A 24,572-nucleotide genomic window follows, 5' to 3' on the forward strand; every position below is an offset into this window, starting at 1 on the left:
TAGTGAAATAGTGATGCTTAATACTCTGATAAAACGTCTTTGTGTGATTAATTTCAAACAACAAAGACAATGACTGACAAAAATGTCTTAAATGCCTCCTAAATATCTTCAAAGAGATGATAAATGATCATTTATTCCAAGCAAGAAAAGCAATATCATCATGAAAGTAGACCCACACTCACAACATTAGATGTTTAGATCACATCACTCTTCACTATGTAGAAACAGGGCTGGACTAAACCATTGTGGGGCCCTGTTGACAACTGCCCCCCCCCCCCCCCCCCCCCCCCCCCCCAACTGTCAATTAGCAATGAGTAATTAATTTCTGGCCATGGCTTTAAAATGTATTTAGTAAAATGTAATGATATCCTCACTTTTAGTCTTTAACAGAGGTCAAGCCTGAAAAAAAGTTTTATACTACAATTCCCATGATGCAACTTATGCAGCCCTTCCACGTAAACTCCCACCATCTTTTAAACTCTGCGTCAGATATGTCCATATGTTAAAATTCTCTTTATGTTGCTAATTTTTACGTTTCTCTCAAAGTATCATTTCTGTTGCAAATTAAGAGACATGGTCTTTAGTCTAAAATGTGTTTTTGTCAGATCAGAAACTTCCAACACAAATGACTTATTATGATATTAACCAGCCTTTAAAATAACTTGTACAAAGTCAGATTCAGTCTGGATTAAATGTCAGAATGTAATAAAAAGAGAACAATCTGAGTTCCTGGAATAGCTCCTCTTCCATGCAGAGAGAAATATTTAGATTTCACAGCATCGGACGGACGATTGAACGATGAGCAGCGGAAATGTGAGGACGAGCGGAGCCGCTTCCTCGTCTGTTTCTCGCTGGGTAATAATAAATTAGAGGCGTCGCATTCCGAAACTTGGGTTTCAGGATGAGCAAGTGGAGTAAAAGCCTGATGTTTATTTGAAACGGGCTTGATTTAGTGTCTCTGAGTCGGGACGCAAACTCGTCCTGCTGCTGTTAGAGGCCTTGTTATTGTCTGTGAGATGAGAACCATGCCTTGGGTCTGCCGAGGGAACAATGTGCCTTTAACCTGTGTTTGGATTGGAGGCCAGTGATGGATGCTCTGTGAGGCCGACCTACCAACACTCACAAGCTGTCTCACTGCTCTGCTGCTGACTGCTGTGTTACCATGGAGACGTAGCACCTCAAGCCTAAACCTAATGGTTTTATTCAAAAAACATTATTATTTATTACAATTCAAGGTTTTTATTCAAACAAATAAAACCAATATTTGATGCACATCTAGAGCTGGCAGCTCTACTTTGGCCCAGACCGGCTAAATGCTAATATCAGCTAACAACGCAACGCTAACGTTGTTGTTTAGCAGGTGTAATATGTAGCATGTTTAGCATTTTTAGCTTAGCATCTTAGCATGCTCACGTTTATTAATTCGCACTAAATGGAATAAACAGCTGAGGATGATGGGGATTAGCTTTGCAGGTCACAAACTAAACTATTTTTTTTAACGTGATGATGGAGCTACGGGGAACCGTCAAAGGTTTACACAACGGACTAGTGATGACGTTTAGCAGCCGCCTTTTTAAAGTGACTTTTAGATTGTAGAAAGGAACCAATCTCTTTAGCTAAAGAAATACTAACTCATTCTTTAGGACTCATTCTTGCAGCATTCGTATTCATCAAGTTGTTTTACTGTGAAAAACAAGCGTCAGCCTCATGATGCCATTAAGAGTAAAAGTCTCTTTTATAAATAGTCTTTTAGTATGTTAATAGTAAACAGACACGCCAAAGGGCAACATGTGCCTTTTAATACAAATCTTTGATGTAGTTTTGAAAACATTAAATTCTACAAGAATTGTAGAACACATAAAAAGTCCACAACGATATGCTGAAACTTTAATATCCTCCTCACATCACAGAAATAGCAGCTCTCAGCAGCGGCGGAGGGAGCATGTCGGCCCCGTCATCACTGTGGAAAAATACAATCAGAACAATGATGTATTTGTGGTGCAAAGTGGTTCTCTAGGTCTACATCTGCATGCCAAAATGTTGTAATCAAAATTTTAGGGGGTTGCTCAGATTTTAATGTTGCATACAGTTAGTTTGTTTGGCTGTTATCTCTATGAGGTGTCATTTGAAATTCATCACAGATGAAAATCAGAAATTAAAAGTTATTATAAGAAAATGTTAGATGCAAAATTAGCTACACATTTTAGGAGCTTTTGATTCAAATAAGGGCTATTCAGGTGTTGATACCAGGAAGCTCTTTCCCAATGTAATTCAACAGTTTTGGCCTCTTTTTAAAATTAGCTTCAAAGCCCAGCAATCGTGCTGTTGAGTCAACCGACAAAATACGACATCATCTTCATCTAAACATAACAAACACACATTGGTGACCTCAAACACAATGTTTGTGTTGATAAAAAAGCACACAAATACACACACACACGCACGCTGCTAATCTAATAAACGGAAGTGCAAATGAAATAAAATCCCCCCCAGAGAAATAATATCCAGCAGCAATAATGACTGTTATTGTAGAGTCCAATTCGTGTGAAGTTCAATAAGATGAAGTCGGCAGCGTTTCACTGTGTTTCACCAGAAGTCTGTTTATGAGCTGGTTGTGCGGAGTTTACATTCCATAGACGCTGCCGAAAAACCCCCAGTGCACATCGGCGTCACACGGCCGAGCTGAAAGTGTCCAAACATCGTTTTAAACGTTCCGGAGGAGATCGTCACATCCCTGCTGAACTCTGATTTCTATCAAAAACGGCTTTCCTGTCTTTGAAATCCCTGCTCTGGTTGAATATATCTACACACTGATACACACGGACCTCATAATGGGTTTAGATCGTAGGAATAGAATCGGAGTAAAACAGCCGGTTAGCTATTTCACGTGGTCACTTGATTAATACGAAAGAAAATGCTGATTGTTGTCTGTCTCACGGTGCCGACAAGTCTTGTCGCAGCTAGCCCCTAGTAAAGCATGGTGGAATCCGCAAGGAGGCTAACTAGCTTAAAGCTGTTGATCGTTACTCTGTGTAAGTTTTTACATTTCTGTTTCTTTATGGACAAATTAACTTTTGCAAAGTCTTTTGTTTTAATTTGTTGTCTTTTTGTGTTTATTACTGAAAAGCGTAGATATTGGATCGAAGTGCAGCGAACCTTGAGACACAAGACCAGCTGGACCAAACTCCCCCAATAATTTAGAGTTGACCACCGCGAGGAGGAGAGGGAGGAGAGCCCGAGATGGAAGCTAAGCTAACCCAGCTAGGATCTAAGGCTACTCCACTACCCAGCATGCTCCTGGCTGACGGCTGGTTGCAGGAAAATAAGGTGGCACGCTTCAGGTTAACCTAGCAACGGGGGTTGGGCAACGAAATGCGTATGTAGTTCTAATTTTGCTACATAAACAAATACGAACACAAAAAACACAAGGCAAATAAACGGTGAAGGACGAATTTAGGAGAGAAGCTGCTCTGAAACAGTTATGTTGCTGAAAAATGTGTTTTCTTATCATGTTTTTCTTGTGCAGCAAACGGACTACAACTGCATATTGTTGTGCACACCCTGTGTTGCACAATGACAATAAATGATCCTTGAATCTCTTGAATTTAGAGCTGCTGTTGGGCACTTTCCTCCCTCTTCTAGTCTTTATGCTAAGCTAGGCTAAACACACTTCGTTTCCTGTATCTGTGTCACATGGTTTCACCATGGACCCGCCCCATTTAGGAGACACATCTCTGAAAATTCACACTGATATGGTATTTTTCAGACTGACAAATCTGGAGAAAATGACTTTGTTCGAGACCTTTCCCTGTCTCAGACCTGGCAACTAACGCGCTCGCTAACTATTGTCGGAAATTCTCAATATGGCTGCCGACTGTCTAACTTTCGGATTTTAGCAAAACAAAAACATAAACCCATCATGCAAATATCTCCCAATCTGCTTTCATCCATCCACACGACATTCACATGGAGGGGTCGAGGGGACAACACGCCACGACCACACCCACTCAGGAAACAGGAAGTCATTTTCAAAACACTGGCGGAGCTTGCAATGCGTCATCTTTATTACAGGGTATCAGCGTTAAAGGAGGCCTGCGGCGTTTTCTTGGCAACAAACAAAAGTTATGTGTATGTGTGTGTGATGCTGATTTGTTTTTAAACCCACATGCAAACGTCTTTAAATGTGATATAATGCTGTACCCCCCGCCCCCCTCCATTTAATTTCCATCCTCGTTTTGCATCATTATCTTGTTTTCCTTCTTGTCCTGCTTTCCCACCCACTTCATTCCCCCCGAGAAGCTGGCAGCAGACTTTCAGACGGCTCGCTGGGAATCTGCTGCCCTTTGGTTTAAATAGCATAACCCTCTGTGTCCCATATTCCATAGACAAACAGGAAGTGAGGACCTTATTGCTGAGGGAGGATGTTGTGAAAGTGTTTATTTTTTCACCCAAGTTCACCAGTTTCTTTTCTATGACAGCGCCTCTGAAATATGAAGAAATATCAGTTGTGGTGTTCATTTAGTTCTCAGCCACTTAAAATGTCTTTAAATCATTTTTTTATTTGATTTCACATGAGCAGCGCTTTAGGAATGTGATTTAGAAAGGGTTTTTTTTTCTCGCATGTTTGTCCCATGTTGAGGAAAGTCTCAGTGGAGTTTCTGTTTTAATCTGCTAACTACGTGAGAAATAGACTATTTAAACGGTTCCCAAGTGGGTCCTTTCCTTCAGCATTTCCTCTTGCTGGGAATGTGGGAGAGTTTCACTGCGATAGGAATCAACCAGATCTCGAACAAGATCCCAAGATCCCAAAAATTGTGTGTTGGTGGGGGGGTATTTGTCCTTCTTTTCATGAGTGAGCAGCAAACAATATGCAACGCTACAATCTCACAGTAGTATATCTGGCAAATCCCTCAGAAACATTTTTTGGGACCATAGTTTTGTTTTCTGCTTTGTATGAAACAATAAACAGAGTTGCCGCTGGCACAGACTTTGTTGTGTTTGTAGGAAACATAACAGGCCTGAGATCCGGGAGAGAATGAACTGGGGTTACTGTGTTCGGCCTGGATATATATTTCGGTTGCGAAGCCTTGAAATTCTGTGGCTGAAACCTTTTGTTTTTCTCTACCAACGATTAATGCCGATATAGAAAAATGGGAAAATGCGTTTACATCACCAGTGTTGCTGCAGTGTGGAGGCCTCTGTGGTGAAGCTGTGAACTATATCACACTCTCTTTTACTGTGGCGGGGCCTGATAGATGTGGACAGTGGTGCACATCTGGACCAGGAGGTTAGAGAGAGAGGCAATGGTTTGTTCCAGCTGCTGTTCAGAGGTTATGACCGCCGGTTCGGCCGATTAGGGATTTGATCGCTGGTTTGTTTTGGCATCTGAAATGCAAAACTTTAATTTTGTGAAGGCTTTTAACATTAACAGCAACATTAAAGGCTCTGAAGGTGGCGACGAAGAGCTCACAGCTAATGGGGCTAACAAAGTGCTGACAGAACTAACTTTATATCCAATCAAACATCACCGCAGTGGTGAGCCGCACTATAGTCAGCAAGCTTTTTTTAGCTGATTAATGTCTTTAGTTGGTTTTCAAACAAAAATGCCAAGAGCGAGGATCATTTTTCACAACGTTTAAAGATATTTTACAGAGAAAACCAAATACGGCAATTGGCAAATTAATTAAAAGTTGGGGCAGCTAGGTTTATTGGATTAGTGTAAATCCTCAAATTCGAGCTTTAAGGCAATTGTTAAATAAAACACATTTAATGCCAATTTATGGTTTAACGAAAAGTTACGTACATGTCAGTCTCGTCGTCACAGTGAGGTTGCCAGGCAACCAGCAGCGATGCAGGTGGCAGGCCTACGGATAAATTGTTGTTCGTCAGGGAAGTTTATATCGGAAAAACTATGGTTGAAAAATGTCTGATGTTAATCACCTGTTGTGTTTTGAACCCCCAGATACTTCACGTCAAACAGCCGAGGAGCCAGGTATCCTTCAGGAGTGGTGGAGACCAAAACCGAGCTCAAAGGTGCCTGACTACTGGTGACTGTGAATGCTCATGTTGCTCCGTGTCTTCTGGATATGTAAGCAGGCAATTATTGCCACAGCAACTTAATGTTGTATCACATTCTCCGCCACATGCCCGCGATTCCTACTGTTAGCTACGCTGTCGGAGAGTTGCCGCTCCAGTGTTGCTGAAGTGCTTGTTGATCTGTTGAACTGGTTGATGCCATTTTACAAAAAAAAAATTCTTTAAGATGGAACGGAACACGTTGAAACAAAAACATATGATTGGTTGATGTTGCTGAATTTCCACAAACTGTTAAATATAGGTGCACAATATAACCGCCGATGTGATCTGAGCAATGACTTGCTTATTGAGAAGGTACTCATTCACCAAGCTAATGAAATGTCTCGTTCTTCCAACTTTCCTCCGTTTCCTGCGAGCAATCATCTATTAAAAATACCCCTCTCCCCGTGAAAACGCCTTCTTAAATATCTATATAAAAGCATTATAGTCATACAAACATCCTGTGAGTCCAATATTGCTAATGATTGCAGATTTGTTTGACGAGATGAAACCAGGCAGTCAAAATAAATTCATAAAAAATAATTTAAAAATATTAAAAAGTCATAAAAAAAAAAATATATATATATATATATATATATATATATATATATATATATATATATATATATATATATATATATATATATATATATATATATATATATATATATATATATATATATATATATATAAAATATCAAATTAAAACAATTAAATAAATATAAAATAATAATCAATAGAATAATTAATTTAATAAAAAAATAAAAAAATATATTTTTTTAGTTTTCAGTTTTATACTTAAATATCTATATCAAATCATCACACTCATCAAGACATTCTCTGATACTAATGATTGCGGATTTGTTTGATGGGATAAAACCAGGCAACAAGGGTTTGGCTAAGGTCTGAGATTAGGGTTAGGATTAGGGTTAGGGTTAATGGGTTCGAGTTGGAGTTGGGGTTTGTTAATTCAGGATATGATTTCTTTGCCCAAGCCTATTTATCTGGTGGTGGTAGAAGTTAAAAGAATAAAATAAAACAAATTTAATAGAATAAATAAATATAAAATAATAATTTAAAAAATAATATAAATTCCATCCATCCATCCATTGTCTACCGCTTATCCTGTATTCAGGGTCTGGAGCCGATCCCAGCTGTCATTGGGCGAAGGCAGGGTACACCCTGGACAGGACGCCAGTCTATCACAGGGCCATAATATAAATTCAATAAATAAAAAAAATACAATTTATTGTCAGTTTTATATTTAAATATCTATGTAAAAGCATTATAGTCATACAAACATCCTGTGAATCCAATATTGCTAATGATTGCAGATTTGTTTGACGAGACAGCACCAGGCAATAAGGGTTAGGCTAAGGTTTAGGGTTCGTGGGTTAGGGTTAGTAGGTTCAAACTAATAATTTTTTTGGTCAGTTTTATATTTCACAACTTGATGGCAGCGCAGCTGTGAAATCAAAACGAAAAAGGCAAAGAGCATTAAATTGCTATTAGTGACGTCGACGGGAACAAACTGTCTCTCTACGCTCACGCTCAATCACTGAAGTGGGAAACTCACAAACCTTCGTGACATTGACCCGCTTTGTGCCGATAGAACAAGATGAGGTATGTTGGGTGCACGGATCAGTATATATCTGAAGGGTTGATTGATCTCGAGCAGACGTGGAGGTTTCCTCCGCCCTCCATCGGTTCTTGTTGGCTCTCACAGCAGGTGTGACAATGTCTGACAAGTGTTAGAAAGAAAAAAAGGGCAACGGCAGCGCTGCTAGCTCTTGCTAACAAGGTATTACAGATATACCCTCAATAAAACCCCAAATTTCATACCCCTTCGTGTCATTGTGGGCTGCATACGTGTCTGCGATTAGCTTTAATGTATTCATAAAGAGGGCTTTATTTATCGGGGGAAAGTATTCATGAAAACGTCACAACCGTGCCTCCCTCCTCGCTTGCTCGCAGTGTGTGTGGGTGGAAGAGCTTCAAAGTTTCCTAGGACCTCCAAATGGATGTTTGGCTGCACCACAGAGGACACGCAGAACACAAGCTAAGTGCTTTAGCAGCGGGTGACGCTAACGCGGGAGGACAGGCTCAGCGTGGCGTGAAGCAGAAGAGTGCTGTGCGAGGTGACTTATGGGACAATGGGGCCGCTTTTCGCAAATAAAACATGAGGGCTTATCCAGAGCCTTCGGAGGCGTACGCTCTCTCCGTCTTCTGTCAGGTGTTTGTGGGTAAAAAGAGAGGGGGGGGGGGGTCTGATTTAATGCTCCCGAACTGTTCGGATTATCAGATACAATAGACGGGTAATTCAGTCAAACATATTGCTTTTTGCCTAATGATTATAATCCCATTAACATCCACACTTTTATTTCCTCTTAAGTAGCTTTAATGGTGTTAAAATAGCAGATTATCTCACATCGCCTGATATATTCTCATTTTGCTTCCAATTGAAGCTAAATCATAATTTAGCTTCCATGTTTTTGATCTTTGCACGTTTAATCGATTCAATGTCGTTTATTTGTTGTGCATCGATATTTACATATTCAGAAAACTATAGTCTGTATAGAAAATAAATCATCCTCTTGTTTGTATTGTATTGAGTTTGTTTAAAAGTTAAACAGATATGCAGGAGGGTTAAGAGTAATATTGATCTGATATTTTAAAGAGGAGAATTACACAATACAGCGGGAGGAGATTAGGGGTCACAAGATGAATCTGAGGGGTCATGAGCTAATTTCCAGGGAAGGAATCATGAAAAAGTAACTTTTCCTCACATCTTTAGCCTTTTATTTTACTAGATTTCACCTCTTTGTGCCTTTAAAATGAGTAAAAATCATGGGCTCACACGTGACAAGTTGATGAAATGCCAAAGATGTTAAGAATCTCTGCCGTCACCCTGCATCTGATCTTAATAATTCAGTATAAAGAGAGCATCCAAAATAATATTTCCAGGCGGCGGCAGCTTCCCGAACTCCAGTCTGAACAAACCTCTGGAGCATCTTTATTCGAGACACGTGGGACTCGTTGTGATGTGAAAGCAGAAGACAGTTTGGTTTCTTTCAGTTAATGAGAAGCGATTTGAATCTTATAAAGCCCCTCCGAGAGATTCCGAGGCCGTCCATTTTAAAATAATAAAATAAAATACATCTCCTGATAATCTCAGCTATAAAAATATCAACCCTCAATTATGTAAAGCCTCTGGATGCCGACACTCAGAGAAGGACATTCCTTTAAATCCAGCGAGGAGACGTATGAATAAGACATCGCTGGAGATCACAGTGACGTGTTTGTCTTTGTATAAGAACAGACCTATTTATTTTATTTGGGCATTTTTACATTTTATATTGAAGAGTTGTGGGAAGAAGTAAAAAAAGAAAAGAGAACGAGCTTTAATTGACAGATTTAGTGATTTGGATAAAGGGTCAAATTATCAGAAATAATAGATGATACAAAAACATGCATTTATATGTGTGTATTTAGTTTGAGGAAACTTCATTGAAGGTTTTAAAATAAAATTAATATTAATGAAAGGCAATAGGGTATATAAAATGTTTAAAAATATTGCAAATTCACACCAAAAACATGCATTTATATGTGTATATTTAGTTTTAGGGTGTTTTCATATAATGGGAATCTTTTTCAAACAAATCCTTCATTCAAGGGTGTATAAAATATATCAAAATATGGCAAATCTACACTATTTTTAAATAATCAGACTGATATTTAAAGCAGCAGACTGTTTTACTGTCATGCATCACAAACTGTGTGAAAAACCAAAGAAAAAAAGGCATTCAGAATGATTCACTGAACAGACTATAAACCGAAGATGCTTTATGACGATTACATTGTTGTACTTTTGTCTCCTCTGTGAGATGAAACCTCACGACATACAGAATGCATTAATGAACACTCGGCGGCGGCGTCAATATTTCATAGGCGGGCGAGCGTTGCTGCGATGGCAAGCAGAGCGTGATGAGTTGGAGCATCACGTTCACGTGGATCCTCATTCCTTTTAAAACCAACGTGGAACATAAAACAAACCATAGACGGCATCAGCATCAGGCCTTCAGCTCCAACATGCAAACAAATCACATTCAGCTTGATTCAAATCAGCTGCTGATTCCCCAACATCCAGGTCTCAGTATAAAGGTCTAAATAAATGGTCTCATTATGTGTGTACGTCTAAATATTCCCTGTGAAAGTACAGGGCCTTGTAAAGGTTGGAATTCCCCAGTAATGTACTGTAATATCACAGGAGTTGCTCTGCCGTAGAGGCTGTAAAGTTCCAGTACACAGTGGTGCTTTTACAACAATGCATTGTAATATCACAGATGTGAAATTACAGTAAATTGCTGTGATCTTTACTGTGAAAGTCATGCAAAACTTATCCAATAATGTATTGTGAATTCACAGCGATAAATGTTGCAGTGTTGGTGATCAACCAGCTGCTGTTTCCCCCCGTGATGTCACACAGGGCGGCAACAAATGGTTATTATATTTTCATTAATGTCGTGAACTGGTCGGCCTTGGCTGTGGAAATTCAGTTTACAGTGAAACAAACGGAGTGTTTACCAGGATGAAGGTGTTAAATGAACATCTCACATCTGTTTCTCTCTCTCTCCATAGGTTTGTTTGCATACATCCTCCTTCAGTGTTCAGAGACGCTGAAAACACAGCAGCTCCTCTATTTTTAGATCTCACCACAGAAGAAGTGGGAATACGTCCGTCCATCGCCCCCTCCTGCTCCTCCTCCTCCTCCTCCTCCTCCTCCTCCTCCAGATTCCTGATTGTGTTCCTATACAAAGTCAGGAAACTCTGTGGCTCTGAGAGCTGTCTTGTTGTGAGGAAACGCGCTGCATGCTGGGCTCACGTCCAGGGCCTCAATACACAACACGGCCGCTTCTCCGCCCACGCCGCTCTTACATCAGCCTGGACCATTGGAACAGCCACGGCAGGATCACCATTATTATCATTATAATAATAATACTTATTACTAGAATAGATTTAGATTTGTAACAATAAATTATGGTTTTATCTCTCCGTAAACAAAGATTATCATTATGTTTATTAATCCAGTGATTAGACACACATGGGATTTAATCACAGTCACATCAATGAAAGTGTGTGTGTGTGTGTGTGTGTGTGTGTGTGTGTGTGTGTGTGTGTGTGTGTGTGTGTGTGTGTGTGTGTGTGTTGGAGAGAGAGAGAGAGAGAGAGAGAGAGAGAGAGAGAGAGGAAATACTTCTTTAAACATAAAGAATTAAGCTGTCGATTGTCTCAAGGTCAAACTCCTCTGTAAGCTAATTTAAAATATATTCTTTTTTAAATTTGACTCTGATTTAGATTTAGATTTATCTATCTATCTATCTATCTATCTATCTATCTATCTATCTATCTATCTATCTATCTATCTATCTATCTATCTATCTATCTGTCCATCTATCTATCTATTCATCTATCTATCTATCTATCTATCTATCTATCTATCTATCTATCTATCTATCTATCTATCTATCTATCTATCTATCTATCTATCTATCTGTCCATCTATCTATCTATCTATCTATCTATCTGTCTATCTATCTATCTATCTATCTATCTATCTATCTATCTATCTATCTATCTATCTATCTAGCCCTTAAAACTAAAAATATTTTGCTGATTTTATCATTAAGTTGAGGCTCCTATAGGTTGCCACAAAATATAATAGGCAATAAAAAAATATGAATTCAATGCTGTTATACGTGCAGAAGATGATATATTACAATATTACAGTTTAATTCCATTTAGTTATTTATAAAATATTTATATTATATTTATATTATATTAATAGGATTATTTTTGTTATTTTATTTTATAAATCACAAATTAAAAGTGGAATTAAACTATACTATTGGATAATCTAAAACATTTATATTTTTTTATAATATATAAATTAAATATATGTATTTTTATATCAAACACAAATATTTTTTATTAAAAACAGATTTTTTTTTAAATATAAAAAAGGCATATTGTTTATAAATTAAATTAAAGTGGAATTAAACTGTACTATTGGATAATCTCATATGTTTTATTATATTTAAATTAAATATAAGTATTTTCTATATTTTTATTGGGATATAAATGCAAACCACGGGGACGTTGGGGATGGATCCGCTTCCATTGGCTCCGCCGGTCCCATAGAAACGGTGATGCGGCGCGGAGGGGCCGGTCTTCCTGCAACAGCTGAGGCGGATCTGCAGCCTGATTACGGCTCACAGCAGACTCCGACATAATTGATGACCTAATTGAAAGCGGGAGGGGGAGGGGGGAGATAGAGATAGGGGAGAGAGAGAGAGAGTGAGACGCTCCAATGAGAAAAGTTTACTTGTTCTTCCTCCGCACAATCCCACAGCAGGGCATTGATGTGAGCGCAGAGGCTTCCTGGGTTTTTACGCGCACTTCTTCTTCTTCTCCCCCCCACCCTTTCCATCTTTCACCTCACACACGGAGCACACAAACCTCACCTTTACTTTTGTACAAGACGCGTCCGTCGTTCTTTTTTTTCTTTCCCACCTTTTCCTCCCTTTTATGAATGATTCTCTCTCGCACCAAAGTCTCCTCGGAAAGCTCGGCGTCCTCGTCCGCTCGACCCCACCTCGGCGCGTCTCCTCAGCTCCGCTTCAAGCGCCAGCAGGACTTCTTCCACTGCGGCTCCGGGCGCACTTTGGGGAAGTACCAGTCCACCAGGAAGAGGCTGATCGTGTGTGCAGCAGCAGCCGTAGCAGCAGCAGCCGGGGAAGAAGCAGCAGACGCCGCGGACGCGACCGCCAACATGAGCATAAAAACGGACGCGGAGCCCAACAACAACGTCTCCATCGAGGAGGAGGTCAGTTTAACTTCACCTTTCTGCGTTGACCCTCTAGAGGTCAGCACGGAATTCACAAACAAATTAAGAAGATGTATTTCCGGCTGCAAACTGAAATTCCTTCAGTCCTTATAGTGGCTGTTGTTAAAATGTTTGTTTTAAGTCTTTTTATTTTATTTTTTTTAAATATATTTTAGAGATTAAATTGTGTATCACCAAGTGTGAATACTGAAATTAACTAATTAATCCTGTATTTAAAAAATATTTAATTGTGATATTTTTATTTTATGGCCTTTTACCGGAGCACGAGGCTCTGTTAGCTTACGATGTGGGTTCAAACATTTAAAAAAAATTATATGACGTAATTTATGTTCAAAAACACGTTTTAAATTATTAAATCTTCTGGATTTAAAAAAAGCATATCCCTATAATTAAAAATATTGTCTCACAATTTCCCACATACCTATAGACGTGTTTGTTTCTCCACTGTTTGTTTGCGTTCAGGTGTCAAACAAAATCACATGCGACACAAACGCAGCGCGTTTCAGCGTCAACGAGCTTCAGTGGTGAAGGCTGAGGATAAGAGATCAGAATCTATGGAGATACTCTTAATTAAAACGAATGTCACAACTACTGCATTCAATCCTGACTTACAATTTGTATATATTTAATAGTGTGTGTGTGTGTGTGTGTGTGTGTGTGTGTGTGTGTGTGTGTGTGTGTGTGTGTGTGGGGGTGTGTGTGTGTGGGGGTGTGTGTGTGTGGGGGTGTGTGGGTGTGGGGGTGTGTGGGTGGGTGTGTGTGTGTGTGTGTGTCACTGAGGGCCTTTTGTTGCTCCTCCTTTGTTCCATTATCTTACAACAAAAGCCACGTGTGGCCTCTTGACTTTTCTTAGCCTTTTTTTTGTGTGTATTTTCATCTCCATTTATTGTCCTTCAAAAAGCCCTAAAATGTCCCTTTTTTTAAGAGGAGTTTAAGCATCAGAATCTCCTCTTTAATAAAACCCTGAAACAGAATCTAGTTTCCGTTTCAGGGTTTTATTAAAGAGCTTCAGTTCAAATAAAAAGGTCTGTTTGAGGTCCGTGTCCCGCTGAGCCGCCGTACGACCCGTTAAAAAACAAAAAGGCAGAGACTCGCTGCTGTGCGGCACCTGAGAAATGCCGGCGGGCCGGCGGGGTCGGGGGTCAGAGGAAGGAAATGGCGTCACGCTGTTCACTGTTGTCCAGTGCTGTTGGTCTGGCAGCCCCATTGTACTGAGGGCCTCCCCACCGGCTGGGAACTAATGGGGCCTCATGGTTCATTTCCAAGGCCGGCCCGGACTGTGTACGCGGCAGCGGTCCTCAGTGTGTCCGGGTCCAGGGGTCCCTTCAATGGGATCCCCCGAACCCCCCCATCGGCTCCCGGTGAGCTCCTGTCATCAGGAGGCTCGCCGGGAGCCGATTGTTCAAATCTGTTAATGAGACGAAATGTTTGGAGGCCTTTTTAAAGCGGTTTAGGTTCCCAACCTGAGGGTCGAGGGCCGGCCGAGTCAAACAGGAAGTTTATCAGGGTTTTATTTGCCAGACTTTCTTCTGATCTTTTGGCCTTTTTTATATTAGTGGATGATTAATTAGAATAAAAGGGTGTCTGAGGGAACCATCACTCTTTTCCTGTTGAAGTCGATCAGACGGATTTGATGAGATGACGTTCCGGAGGGTCGAGAGGCTTAAAATGGGTTGAATCGGCAACGTTCACACCTGACTGACCTGAGCTGTTTGTTGGTTTTTATCTTAAATATATCAGAAATGACTCATTTTCCAGGACTTGAGGCCTGAAGTTCTGCTGTAAACCTCCCTCTGTGTGTCTGCTGGTTTTAATGAGATGTAAAACGTCTCTTCCAGCTTCTCAAACGGTTTTTCTTTTTCTTTGCAGGTACGAACGCTGTTTGTCAGCGGCCTGCCAGTCGACATCAAACCACGGGAGCTTTATCTTCTCTTCAGACCTTTCAAGGTGAGTCGTGATGATGATGATGATGCACCTGGAGGATGTTGATTCCTCCCTTTTAAAATAAATACATGAAGCTGCTGGAGAAGGTTACGTGCACAAACAGGAAGAAGAGTTCACAAGAGAGCATTTATCAAGAGCTTTTTCTTTTTTTACTCGAATCAAACAAACCGTCCGCTAATTTGCCGTCCAGATATTTGCATATATGGAAATGAGGCCACATCATTGTTTGCCCGCTGCTCTGTTTTCTGACCGGACTCCGGGTCCATGAACGCCCCTCCCGCCCCGTCCTAACTAACCAAATTGGAAGTGGTATCCCTCGCACATGGATGCTCTGGTGGAATGTGTAAATGAGTAGCCCTCGCCGTTGGCCAACCAACCCTCTCCGTGACCCAGCTCGCCCACCGTGGAGGGATCTTTTTTATTTCATCTACTAATTCCCCCTCCGTAACATTCAGGCGTTGTCGAACCACTCAAGTGTTTTGGTTTCCAGTCATTGCAACACTTTTTTTTTTTTCCTTCTCCAGCAGGCGACGGGGTTTAATCTGATTTAATTGAACACCTTTTTATTCACCTAAACATATGAACTGTGTCCTCGTGTTTCTCCTCCTGAATCTGGTTTGGATTGTTAGGATTTATGACGGCCAGTGAAAGTTGTTTAATTTTCCATGGCTGTAAATCAGGATCAGCAGAGATCCCATCTATCAATACTCCGGTGAAATTCCCCTTCGTGTCTCAGGAATTTGCTCCTGCTTTTAACCAACATGAGAGCTGTTTTTAAAAACTGGTGACTTTATTTGGTTGTTTTTATGCTTAAACGATCACGGATCTGAAAACATCTGCTTGACCCCCTTTATTAGCTTTGAGGAGTTTTATCTGTAGTTAAATCAACCAATGGTGCATTTAATTAAAGTCCATCAGTGTTCCCCCAACCTTTTTTTTTTTTTTTTTTTTTTACATAATTACAAACTACCATGACCCAATTCATAATCAAACCTTTTCTATAGAACTTTATAGATTTATTTATCCATAAAATATAATATAAATACTTGTTCCACATTCCACATCGACTAATATAATCTTAATTATGTTGTGAGAGATACGTTTTAATAAATTTCCACATTTTTTTTCACGTTAACGTATGTTAAATACTTTATGAATTAACCATCATCAGTACAACAATGAATGCTAGCCTTTTAAAAATGGATTCAATGGTTTAAATACAATTACTAGAACAATCCGCACTTTCAGGCGGCCCCATGTGGCTCGACGGTGAACTGCAGGTAAGATCAGGTGGGGAGAAATCCACAATATACAGACATTAATTAAATGTTAAATAAAAGACTAAATTTATTTGGCTGCGTATTTTCCTCAGTTAATTAGGAACTTGAGCACATAATGATCAGGTTTTTCTGAGAAGGTTGAGTCATATGTGCTTGTTATCCACTTGGACGACCTAATTGTGTCATGATGTCGCTGTGAATCCAGTCAAAGATAAAGTGTTGTGTTGAATTGTTGCCCAGTCCTAGTTGCATGTTTTGCCTTTTTTATTATTATTTTACCGCTAACAAGTGTAAGTGTAACACCAGAAGGAGCTGGAGGTTTCTCTTAGAGCAACAAGCGTTCATGCCTGACTTCCTGCATGTGACTTCTTCAGGGTGGATAATTGGCTATCTTTCTTCCCCGCAGGGTTATGAAGGGTCACTGATTAAGTTAACATCAAAACAGGTGAGAGACGGCTTCCATCAGTGGAGGGGAACCGCTTTACCGCTCCACTGAAATACCAAACAACTCTAACAAGCCTCAAATATGAGACATTTATGTTTGATTTTAACAAAACGTTCATTAATCATTCATGTATTTACTGTAAATGCTAGTGTTTTTTAAAGATGATCCTCTGTTGTCAGTTTTCAGTGTTTCTCTTCCCTTTTTTTCCTTCCAGCCTGTCGGGTTTGTAACCTTTGACAGTCGCTCTGGAGCTGAAGCTGCGAAAAATTCCTTAAATGTAAGCATTTCTTTCGTTTCTTTAATGTTTTTTTTTTTTTTAGATCCTCTTTGTGTCTGGTGCTGTTTGGATTCCCCATATTTATGTGTTTATTTTAAATCCCCTGTTCAAATGCTTTGTATTTCTTGTTCCAACCTTTTGCTTAAAGGGACAGTTCACCCCGAAATTAAAAGTACCCGTAGAAGAACCTGTAGCGCAGCTTATCAGTCTGGATTGATGTGATGGAGTCGGCTAGTTCTCTCTCTTTATCCGAGGTTGCTCCTGTCATGCCTGCTGTTGCTAAGCAACCAAAAACTGTACGCTTGATGCAGTAACGGAGTGAGCTAGCCTCGCTAAGATTTTCAGCAAAGTAGCTTTACTGCTCGATTTGTCAGTTTGTCCGATCTTTCAACCCGGATGTCCGACGGCAAATTCACATTATATGGGATGTTTTTTTTTATTATGGTTATTTAAAAAATGGTTGGTTGTGGTTATTTAAAAAATACAGGAAACACAAGTATATATTTTTATTTATGCAGGCAGACCTTAGATGTATATTTAAAATGTTATGTTTGAGTGTAATTTTAAGCCTTATTTAGATGATCATCGTTGATAAATAACACTACAGATGAGAAATTGGGGTGAACTGTCTCGTGTGAAGCTTAAAAAATCAAATAATTGGGAGCTTTAAAAATTCTTCTTTCCCCATTTTTTTTTGGAAGTCAACCCATTTTGTCTTCTACAATTCAATGGCAGGGCCATTTTTGGAAAGAGGCCAGAATCCCGTAGCCTTACGGTAGTTTACTTTGACCTTGATACACTTCTTTAGTCTGGTTCAGCTTTTCCTCATTTTGCATACATCACTGCTTTTTTTTTTTTTTACTTGTTAAATCCTCGTTCTCTAGCCACATGTGTTAGTGTTACACATCTGCAGTAGTCGTAAACCTTCTCATTGTCACTCAGTAGCCACCGTACCTGGCAGTATTAACACTTCTCTCTCGTAGCCTTTAGCCTTCCTTACGAGCATCACCTCTTTTTTGTAGACACACCAGCTCTCTCTCTCTCTCTCTCTCTCTCCCTCTCTCTCTCTACCTCTCTCTCTCGCACACACACACAGACAACACATACACAAAAAAAAGTACTACTCACCTGCATGTGGGCACGACGCTTAGGGCACACACGAACACAAGCAGGGTTCAGCCACCTGAGAGGAAACACGCTCAAAGGTCTCGCCCTCGGCTCCTCTTCCTCATCTCCGTCTCCTCCTGACTCCACGAGGAGAAAGGGATGCGAGCGTGTTGAAATATTCCAGCGGTGTATCCTTCATTCTTTTATGTAATGAATTAATATAAGTTCAGAGAAGGCGGTCGGGTGGCCATGTTTAATTTTTAACATCCCACCAGAGGACGAGCGGCGTTGAGCTCAAAGGGAAGCTTGAAGGATACATCCCCAACCTCCGAGTATTGAAACGCTGCTTCAGGAAAAGGAGGCCGTGTGAGACTATGAGCACTCCAACTCAGCCCACCTCCCTTACGATACTATCTCCCCCTCCCTCCTCTCCCCCCAGGGTATCCGTTTTGACCCCGAAAGTCCCCAGACCCTGCGCTTAGAGTTTGCTAAAGCCAACACGAAGATGGCAAAGAGTAAGCTGATGGCCACACCGAACCCCACAAATATCCACCCCGCTCTAGGAGCACACTTCATTGCACGGGACCCATGTAAGTTGTACGGCTGCACCACTTCTAGGCTCTTCTCATCCACTGTCACCATGGCAACGCCAGTACTCGTCTCAGGGATGTTCTGGTTGTTTTATTTTTTTAATCAATCAAAGATGAAAACAATAGGGTTTTAATAACGACTACCTAACAACTTAAGGACTAACTCACCTCCACCTGCATGCCTCATCTGGACTCTTGAAGCCGCTTTGCTTCTGTGCAGCTGGTGAAGGTTCACTCTTCTTCATGGTGGGGTCTCTCTGCTCCGTAGTGTTGGGATGGTTTTGGAGATTTCGCGCTCGGACCAGATTTCGCTCGGTTGAAAACCAATGTTTATTCATTTATTTATGAATTTATTTTCCTGCTCGTTTCCCACCAAAGTCACAAAACTAGTCACCTGATTTTCTTCTTTGCTTCAATAATGACTATTTTAACAGTAAAATTCAGACGCTGATTTTTATTATTTTTGTCCTCAAAATAATTAAATTATTTAAATAAACCCTCACGGTATTACCTGCCAGGGGAGAATACTGTTGGGTTCATTGTTTCCCCCCCAAATTACCTTTTTTTTCCTTTTGTTTTTAATGTGTTTTCCGGTCCAAGAAAGAACCTTGATCATTATTTAACCACAACCGTGAAACCGGGCTCTGAATTCTGAGTCTGGTTGTTTTGGGGCTCAGCCTTCTGTTTTGATTGTAACGTTTGAACAGTTTGTTGCTAAAGCAACTTGTTGCCTCTTCCAGGCTGCATCATGTAGAAGGCGTCACACTGAAACTGTTCCCGTTTAAATCTGATGCACATTTTGATGCAGTTTCTTTTTACCAATTGATCAGACGGATCTGTCTTTGTTGTACAGCCTCTTTTTTTTTTCTTTTTTTTTTTAAAAGAGGAATTTCTACAAGCTGGAAGCATGGAAGACTATTTAAAAAACGTAGTAAATAAAAAAAGTTCTGAATGCATTTGATGGAGGCGATCCCAAACTTTTGAACGCCGTTCTTTTAACGAATGTTTTCTGATCCTTCTGCTCTCAATCATTCATGGGTCAAAGTTCAATCGGAACAATTAGGTTCTCGTTCTGATCCACATGGAAATGAATGGGAGCAGAATCTGGTCTGACTGCGCTGCTTTTTTTTATTTTTTAAGGGTTGTAAACTATCTATACGTTTAGCAACAGTTCATCGGTACAATCGGACTCGTCGGTAGTCGATGATGCGTGTCTTCCTCAGTTTACGATGTTTAGCTTCGGTACTGATTGCTAATGCGACGCCCGCGTGTTCACGGGAAGGTGAGTCAGCTTGTTTTTTTTCCTGCTGCCCTGTACTTCCACCAGATGACCTGACGGGGGCGGCGCTGATCCCGGCCTCTCCGGACGCCTGGACCCCGTACCCCCTGTACACCACGGAGCTGACGCCCGGCCTCCCTCACGCAGCCTTCACTTACCCGGCGGCCGCTGCTGCCGCCGCCGCCCTCCACGCCCAGGTGAGGGACCAACCGGTGTGTTTCTCTCTTCTCTACTTCTTGTTGTGCTTTAAGTCCCCGCCTTTACAACATTCAGCTGTAACGACACTGAATCTTTCCTAGAGGGGCGAGCCCAGGTACAAGCCATCAAGAGGTTCAGAGTCATTAAATGCCCCCAGTGGTGATCCTGTAGTATTACAACACAGAACGCATCTCCTTCTATACTAATGGTTAAAACCCAGAGATTTATTTGTGATTTAAAAAAGAAAAACAAAATGTTTCGACTCTTGTTCTTTGATGTAGTTTAACGTTACAACAGCACCCACTTACCTTAAGTCCCTCTGTGTGTCTGCCGTCTGGCTTTCCTTATTTCTGTTTGTCTTTTTTTCTGTGGATGAGTCTCCGACGTGGAGGTATAAATTTCCCCTTTTTAATGGAGCTGCATGCGTCACCGTCCTGTCAAAGTGCTGCAGGGTAAAAATGCTCTCGCTAATAAAACGTGTTTATGAAGAAGAAAAAGAGATTCTGCAGCAAAATATGGATTTGAACATTAAGATGTGAGTTTTTATCGTAGCTAAATGCTACAGAAATAGTGTAGCAGGGGTTTTTTTTCTTTCTTTCTTTTTTAGGTAACAATAGCAATGGAAAATATTTCCCTAGTTGGGTCATTTAAAGTTCATTGTGCTCCCGACTTCCTCCTGCAATGTAAGAGCAGAGGGGGAAAGCGCTGCGAGCCGGGCAGCTATTACATGGGCCATTTTGTCGGGCACAAGAGGGGCGGAGGAATGCGAGGTATTTGCTCGGGAGAACTTGTCCGAGCTGATGGCTCCTCTCCGGAGGTGCCAACTCGCTGTCCAACGTTCCTGTCGGAACATAAGCCGACTGTGTAGCCACACAAAGAGGGGAAAAGCCTTCTTAATTGCGATCTGATGAAAGATCCCCCCCCCCCCCCCCCCCCCCAAAAAAAATTCCCTTCCTACTGACTCCCGGCCTTGTTAGTCGATGCTCTGCTGCCGTATCGTACAGTCAAACTGTCCGATGACCTCCGAGTACGTCATGCGAGGCCTCCGTTCTGTCCCGGGTCTGAGTCCCGGGTCTGAGTCCCGGGTCTGAGTCCCAGGTCGGGTCTGAGTCCCAGGTACCATCTCTGAACCCAGTGGACCTGTTTAAACACTGGGCTCTCCACTGTTCCCTGCCTGTTAATTACTCGGGGGACTATTGTCCTCTGATGAGCGGCTACGTGACCCACATTCCCCCGTAGCTTTCGGTGGCCTCGGCTTAAAGGGACAGTCCTCCTCAAACCTGCTCGTCTAAAGTGTTTCTTTTGAAATCCTGCAGATTTGAGCCGCCGTGTTGTTTCCGCTGCTGTACGTGATGCATGTTTTGTGTTCTTCCTCAGATGCGCTGGTACCCTACGCCCTCCGAGACTTCCCAGCCTGGATGGAAGTCCAGGCAATTTTGTTAGATTTTTAGTGAGTAACCTTTTCAGCTTGTTTAGTTGTTTTAAATTGCAGACCCCCACCGTTAACCTGATGTCATGCAAACTGAATGCTGCATAATGATACTAACACAATTTTGCAGAATGTGAAACTCTCCTAAAAGCTTCTGGTATTGAAGGCCGGAGGCGTTTCCTCCATCTCTCTCTTTGTCCACAAATCCCATGAAAATCCAACCTCTCCCAGGAAAACAAACTGGCCACAAATATATTCCTTCATATTTACTCTAAACTAGACACTTGTTTTTATTTTCATTAAAATATTACTCAAGGGGGTAATGTTGGGACTATGTCCAGCTGTGGATTAATCCAGATGTGGAGCATGAATTAGCATTTGGAGCAGCAAGATGGTGCATGTGGAAGGAACTACAGTGCCCTTTTTGTTTTGTTTTTAAGGAAGGAAGGTGTCGCCCATAGAAGTTACTGTTACAAAAAAATGGTGGTGGTTGTTATGGAAACGGGAGGCTGGCTACTTTTGGTTTCTCCAAGTCGTTTGGACCCCACCATTCGGTTTCTGTGACCAGTGTAGCACTGTGCGCTAATTCCACCATGCTTTAGTGCTACACCGATTTTATACACTTTAATTTTACATATTTTTGGGGGGAAATCGCGTTGCTTTCACCAGACGAGTGAACGAAGCATTAACTTTCTACATGGATGGGAATGTCCGTTCTTCTCCGTAGTTTTTGGACAACAATGGAGGCCAATGTCACCGAGGAGGAAACAGTCATTCTTTGGATTCAGTTAGTCGGATCAAGTCACCATGTTTTGTTTTTTTTAGGTTTTTTTTTTTTTTTAGGGGTTTTCATGGGTTTTTCCTCTGACACGGACTTCCTGTCTGGAAATCATAAAAACATTTTCCTGCGTTTCGATGAAGCTCAGTACTGTAGTTTCTCCACATTCACCACCCTGTTAACGCCAGATACATGTATTCATCCGCAGGGCAAAATAGTTCCAAACGGGGGGAAAAAAAGGAAATGATTTGTCCTTTTTAAGACATTTAATTCTATATATGTGTGGCCTTTTCTTAAAAAAAAAATGATTTGGAGAATCACTGATGGGCTGAAGAAATCAAAGTATTGTGAGACAAACATCATGTTTTAATGTATTTTCTATAAACTTTGTTGACGTGTCGAGACTAACGCTGGTCTTTCCCTGTCTTCTTCAGGCCTCTGGAAACCACACCTTTGTCCTGCTGAAGGGAGGTTTGCCAAGCTCGTCATTAATTTAATCAGGTTTATTTAATGGACAAATGTGCATTATTATAAACAAACAGTATTTATATCTCCCCTCCCCCTCCCCCCCACCTATTCTCTCTGGAGGGGGGGCAGGCGGAGTCAGAGTTGAAACCATCTTGCTGTCGACAATCTGAGCGTATCCTTGGCAACTATATTGCGGTACCATCCTAGCACTTCAAAAAAACAAAAATAAATAACCCCCTCATGCAGAGCTTAGTCGAAGCCTGGTGGGTCATAATGCTGAGGAATATTGACGCATTGAAGTTACCGTTGTTAAGCTAGTCCTCCCGCGGTGGCCGCCGCCGCCGCTCCTGGGAGGTTTAGAAGCGTTAAGAGTCACTGCATGTTAGTCTTTTTTGGCATGAATTTAGAACGCAGAGTTCTGTGTAATCCTAATTTTCTTAGTGGTTTGTGTTGCCTCGTTACCTTCTTGGCCTAGACAGCGAAATGTTTTGTTTTCTCCCTGTAGAACCTCGGTCTTACCTCTGTGAACGCTAGGCTGTTGTGTAAATGGCTTATCTCGCATGGACCTTGTGAATGCATCCCTACGTTCTATGACAACCCCCCCCCCCCCTCCCCAGCCCTTAAGATCATATCAGTGTCTGTCATTATTTGAGCAAAAAGGAAAGTACAAAATTGTTTTTGTACTTTTTTTGCGTAATGTATATTTATGCATTTTTTTTGTGCAACTAAAATAATGAACCTGTATAAGTTGGATGTTTAGTCGTCTCCTGTGTTTTTCGGTGTTACTTTTTTGATCCTATAATCCTGTCGACGTAGTTTTAAAGAAGGAAAAAAAGTGCAATTTGTTTAAAAAAACGGGGGAAATGGGTATCTGTCAAAAAATAAATATATAAATAAAACGTGGAAGTATTCTGAACGTGGCTTGAGCCATTCTGCTAAACGTGAGATTGCTGTAATACGGATATTTCAGAATGTGAAAACTGGACCTACAAACGTAAAAAAAGGGGCTTGTTTTTTTTTCTGGGTGGCCATTTTGAAATGGGAAGCAGGATTAGAGTGATGGAAGAATTTAGTTTGTGGTTTAGAAACATGTTTGTCTTTGTATCTGCTGTGCATAAGATGTAAAAAATAAAATAAAATTGCCATCTTATGAATAATAAAAGAAGTGAATGCATTTCTGTCTTTGGGCATCTTTCATTCATCGGAAGCTAACGAGCGCTACCATGCTAACGTCAGATGTTGACATTAATAATTCACGCCAACTTTTCGTTTGTGACGAAGGCTGCGTTAGTGACGCCTCGGATCACGCCGGCCTCCACGCGACGATGCTCCGCTCGGCCAGCCGTGACGCCGCCGTCTCCAGGGACCCTTAAGTGACTCGCCGAGACCAGCTGCCTCATTGTAGCGCCGCCGCCGCTGCTGCTGGTGGCTAATGTAAACATTTGTCTATATTCTGCCAATTAAGTCCACGACATGTGTTGCTATGGGACACGAAACCAGCTGACGGCTTCATTGGCGTATTTAGATGTTTTAAATCTAGTGAGTTCAACAACGGAGCATTAAACCTTTAGTGTATTTGAATTTTTATTTTTTACCCTTTTTAATAGGCCTAAACCTTTTAGAAAACTAGTGTAAAATGAATTTACTAACATTTTGTCAACTGATAAGTTGATAATCGAGCAAAAGTGCAATTTGCAGGCACTCAAATGTGTTTTCATATAATTGTAGAGTGAATATATTTATATATTTGGACCAAACCAGACATTTAAATGTATCTGTGCTCTGAGAAAAATGAGAT

General features: G+C 40.9%; 1 protein-coding gene across 2 annotated transcripts; it reads left to right on the forward strand.

Moving 5' to 3' along the window:
- The first annotated feature begins 12,450 nt into the window (after positions 1–12,450).
- Positions 12,451–23,948, forward strand: rbpms2a (RNA binding protein, mRNA processing factor 2a). Of its 2 annotated transcripts, none has more exons than XM_084007908.1 (8): positions 12,451–12,958; positions 14,849–14,926; positions 16,610–16,648; positions 16,863–16,925; positions 18,472–18,622; positions 19,950–20,113; positions 21,477–21,549; positions 22,741–23,948. In XM_084007908.1, the coding sequence occupies exons 1-7, from the start codon at positions 12,665–12,667 to the stop codon at positions 21,540–21,542; spliced, it is 855 nt and encodes a 284-aa protein (XP_083864034.1). In that variant the 5' UTR covers positions 12,451–12,664; the 3' UTR covers positions 21,543–21,549; positions 22,741–23,948. The 2 variants fall into 2 exon arrangements, with proteins under 2 accessions (XP_083864034.1, XP_083864035.1); XM_084007909.1 differs by having other exon boundaries at positions 12,454–12,958; positions 19,950–20,098.
- Positions 23,949–24,572: the final 624 nt, after the last annotated feature.

Source organism: Eutrigla gurnardus (genome assembly GCF_963514095.1).
Source record: "Eutrigla gurnardus genome assembly, chromosome: 1".
NCBI lineage: Eukaryota > Metazoa > Chordata > Actinopteri > Perciformes > Triglidae > Eutrigla > Eutrigla gurnardus.

What these genes read in the sequence shown, in the direction of transcription:
- rbpms2a (XM_084007908.1), top strand. Translation starts at nt 12,665, where the DNA reads ATGATTCTCTCTCGCACCAAAGTCTCCTCGGAAAGCTCGGCGTCCTCG. An exon ending in CTTCATTGCACGGGACCCAT is followed by an intron (nt 18,623 to 19,949) that starts GTAAGTTGTACG and finishes TACTTCCACCAG; the next exon opens with ATGACCTGACGGGGGCGGCG. An exon ending in CCCAGGTGAGGGACCAACCG is followed by an intron (nt 20,114 to 21,476) that starts GTGTGTTTCTCT and finishes GTTCTTCCTCAG; the next exon opens with ATGCGCTGGTACCCTACGCC.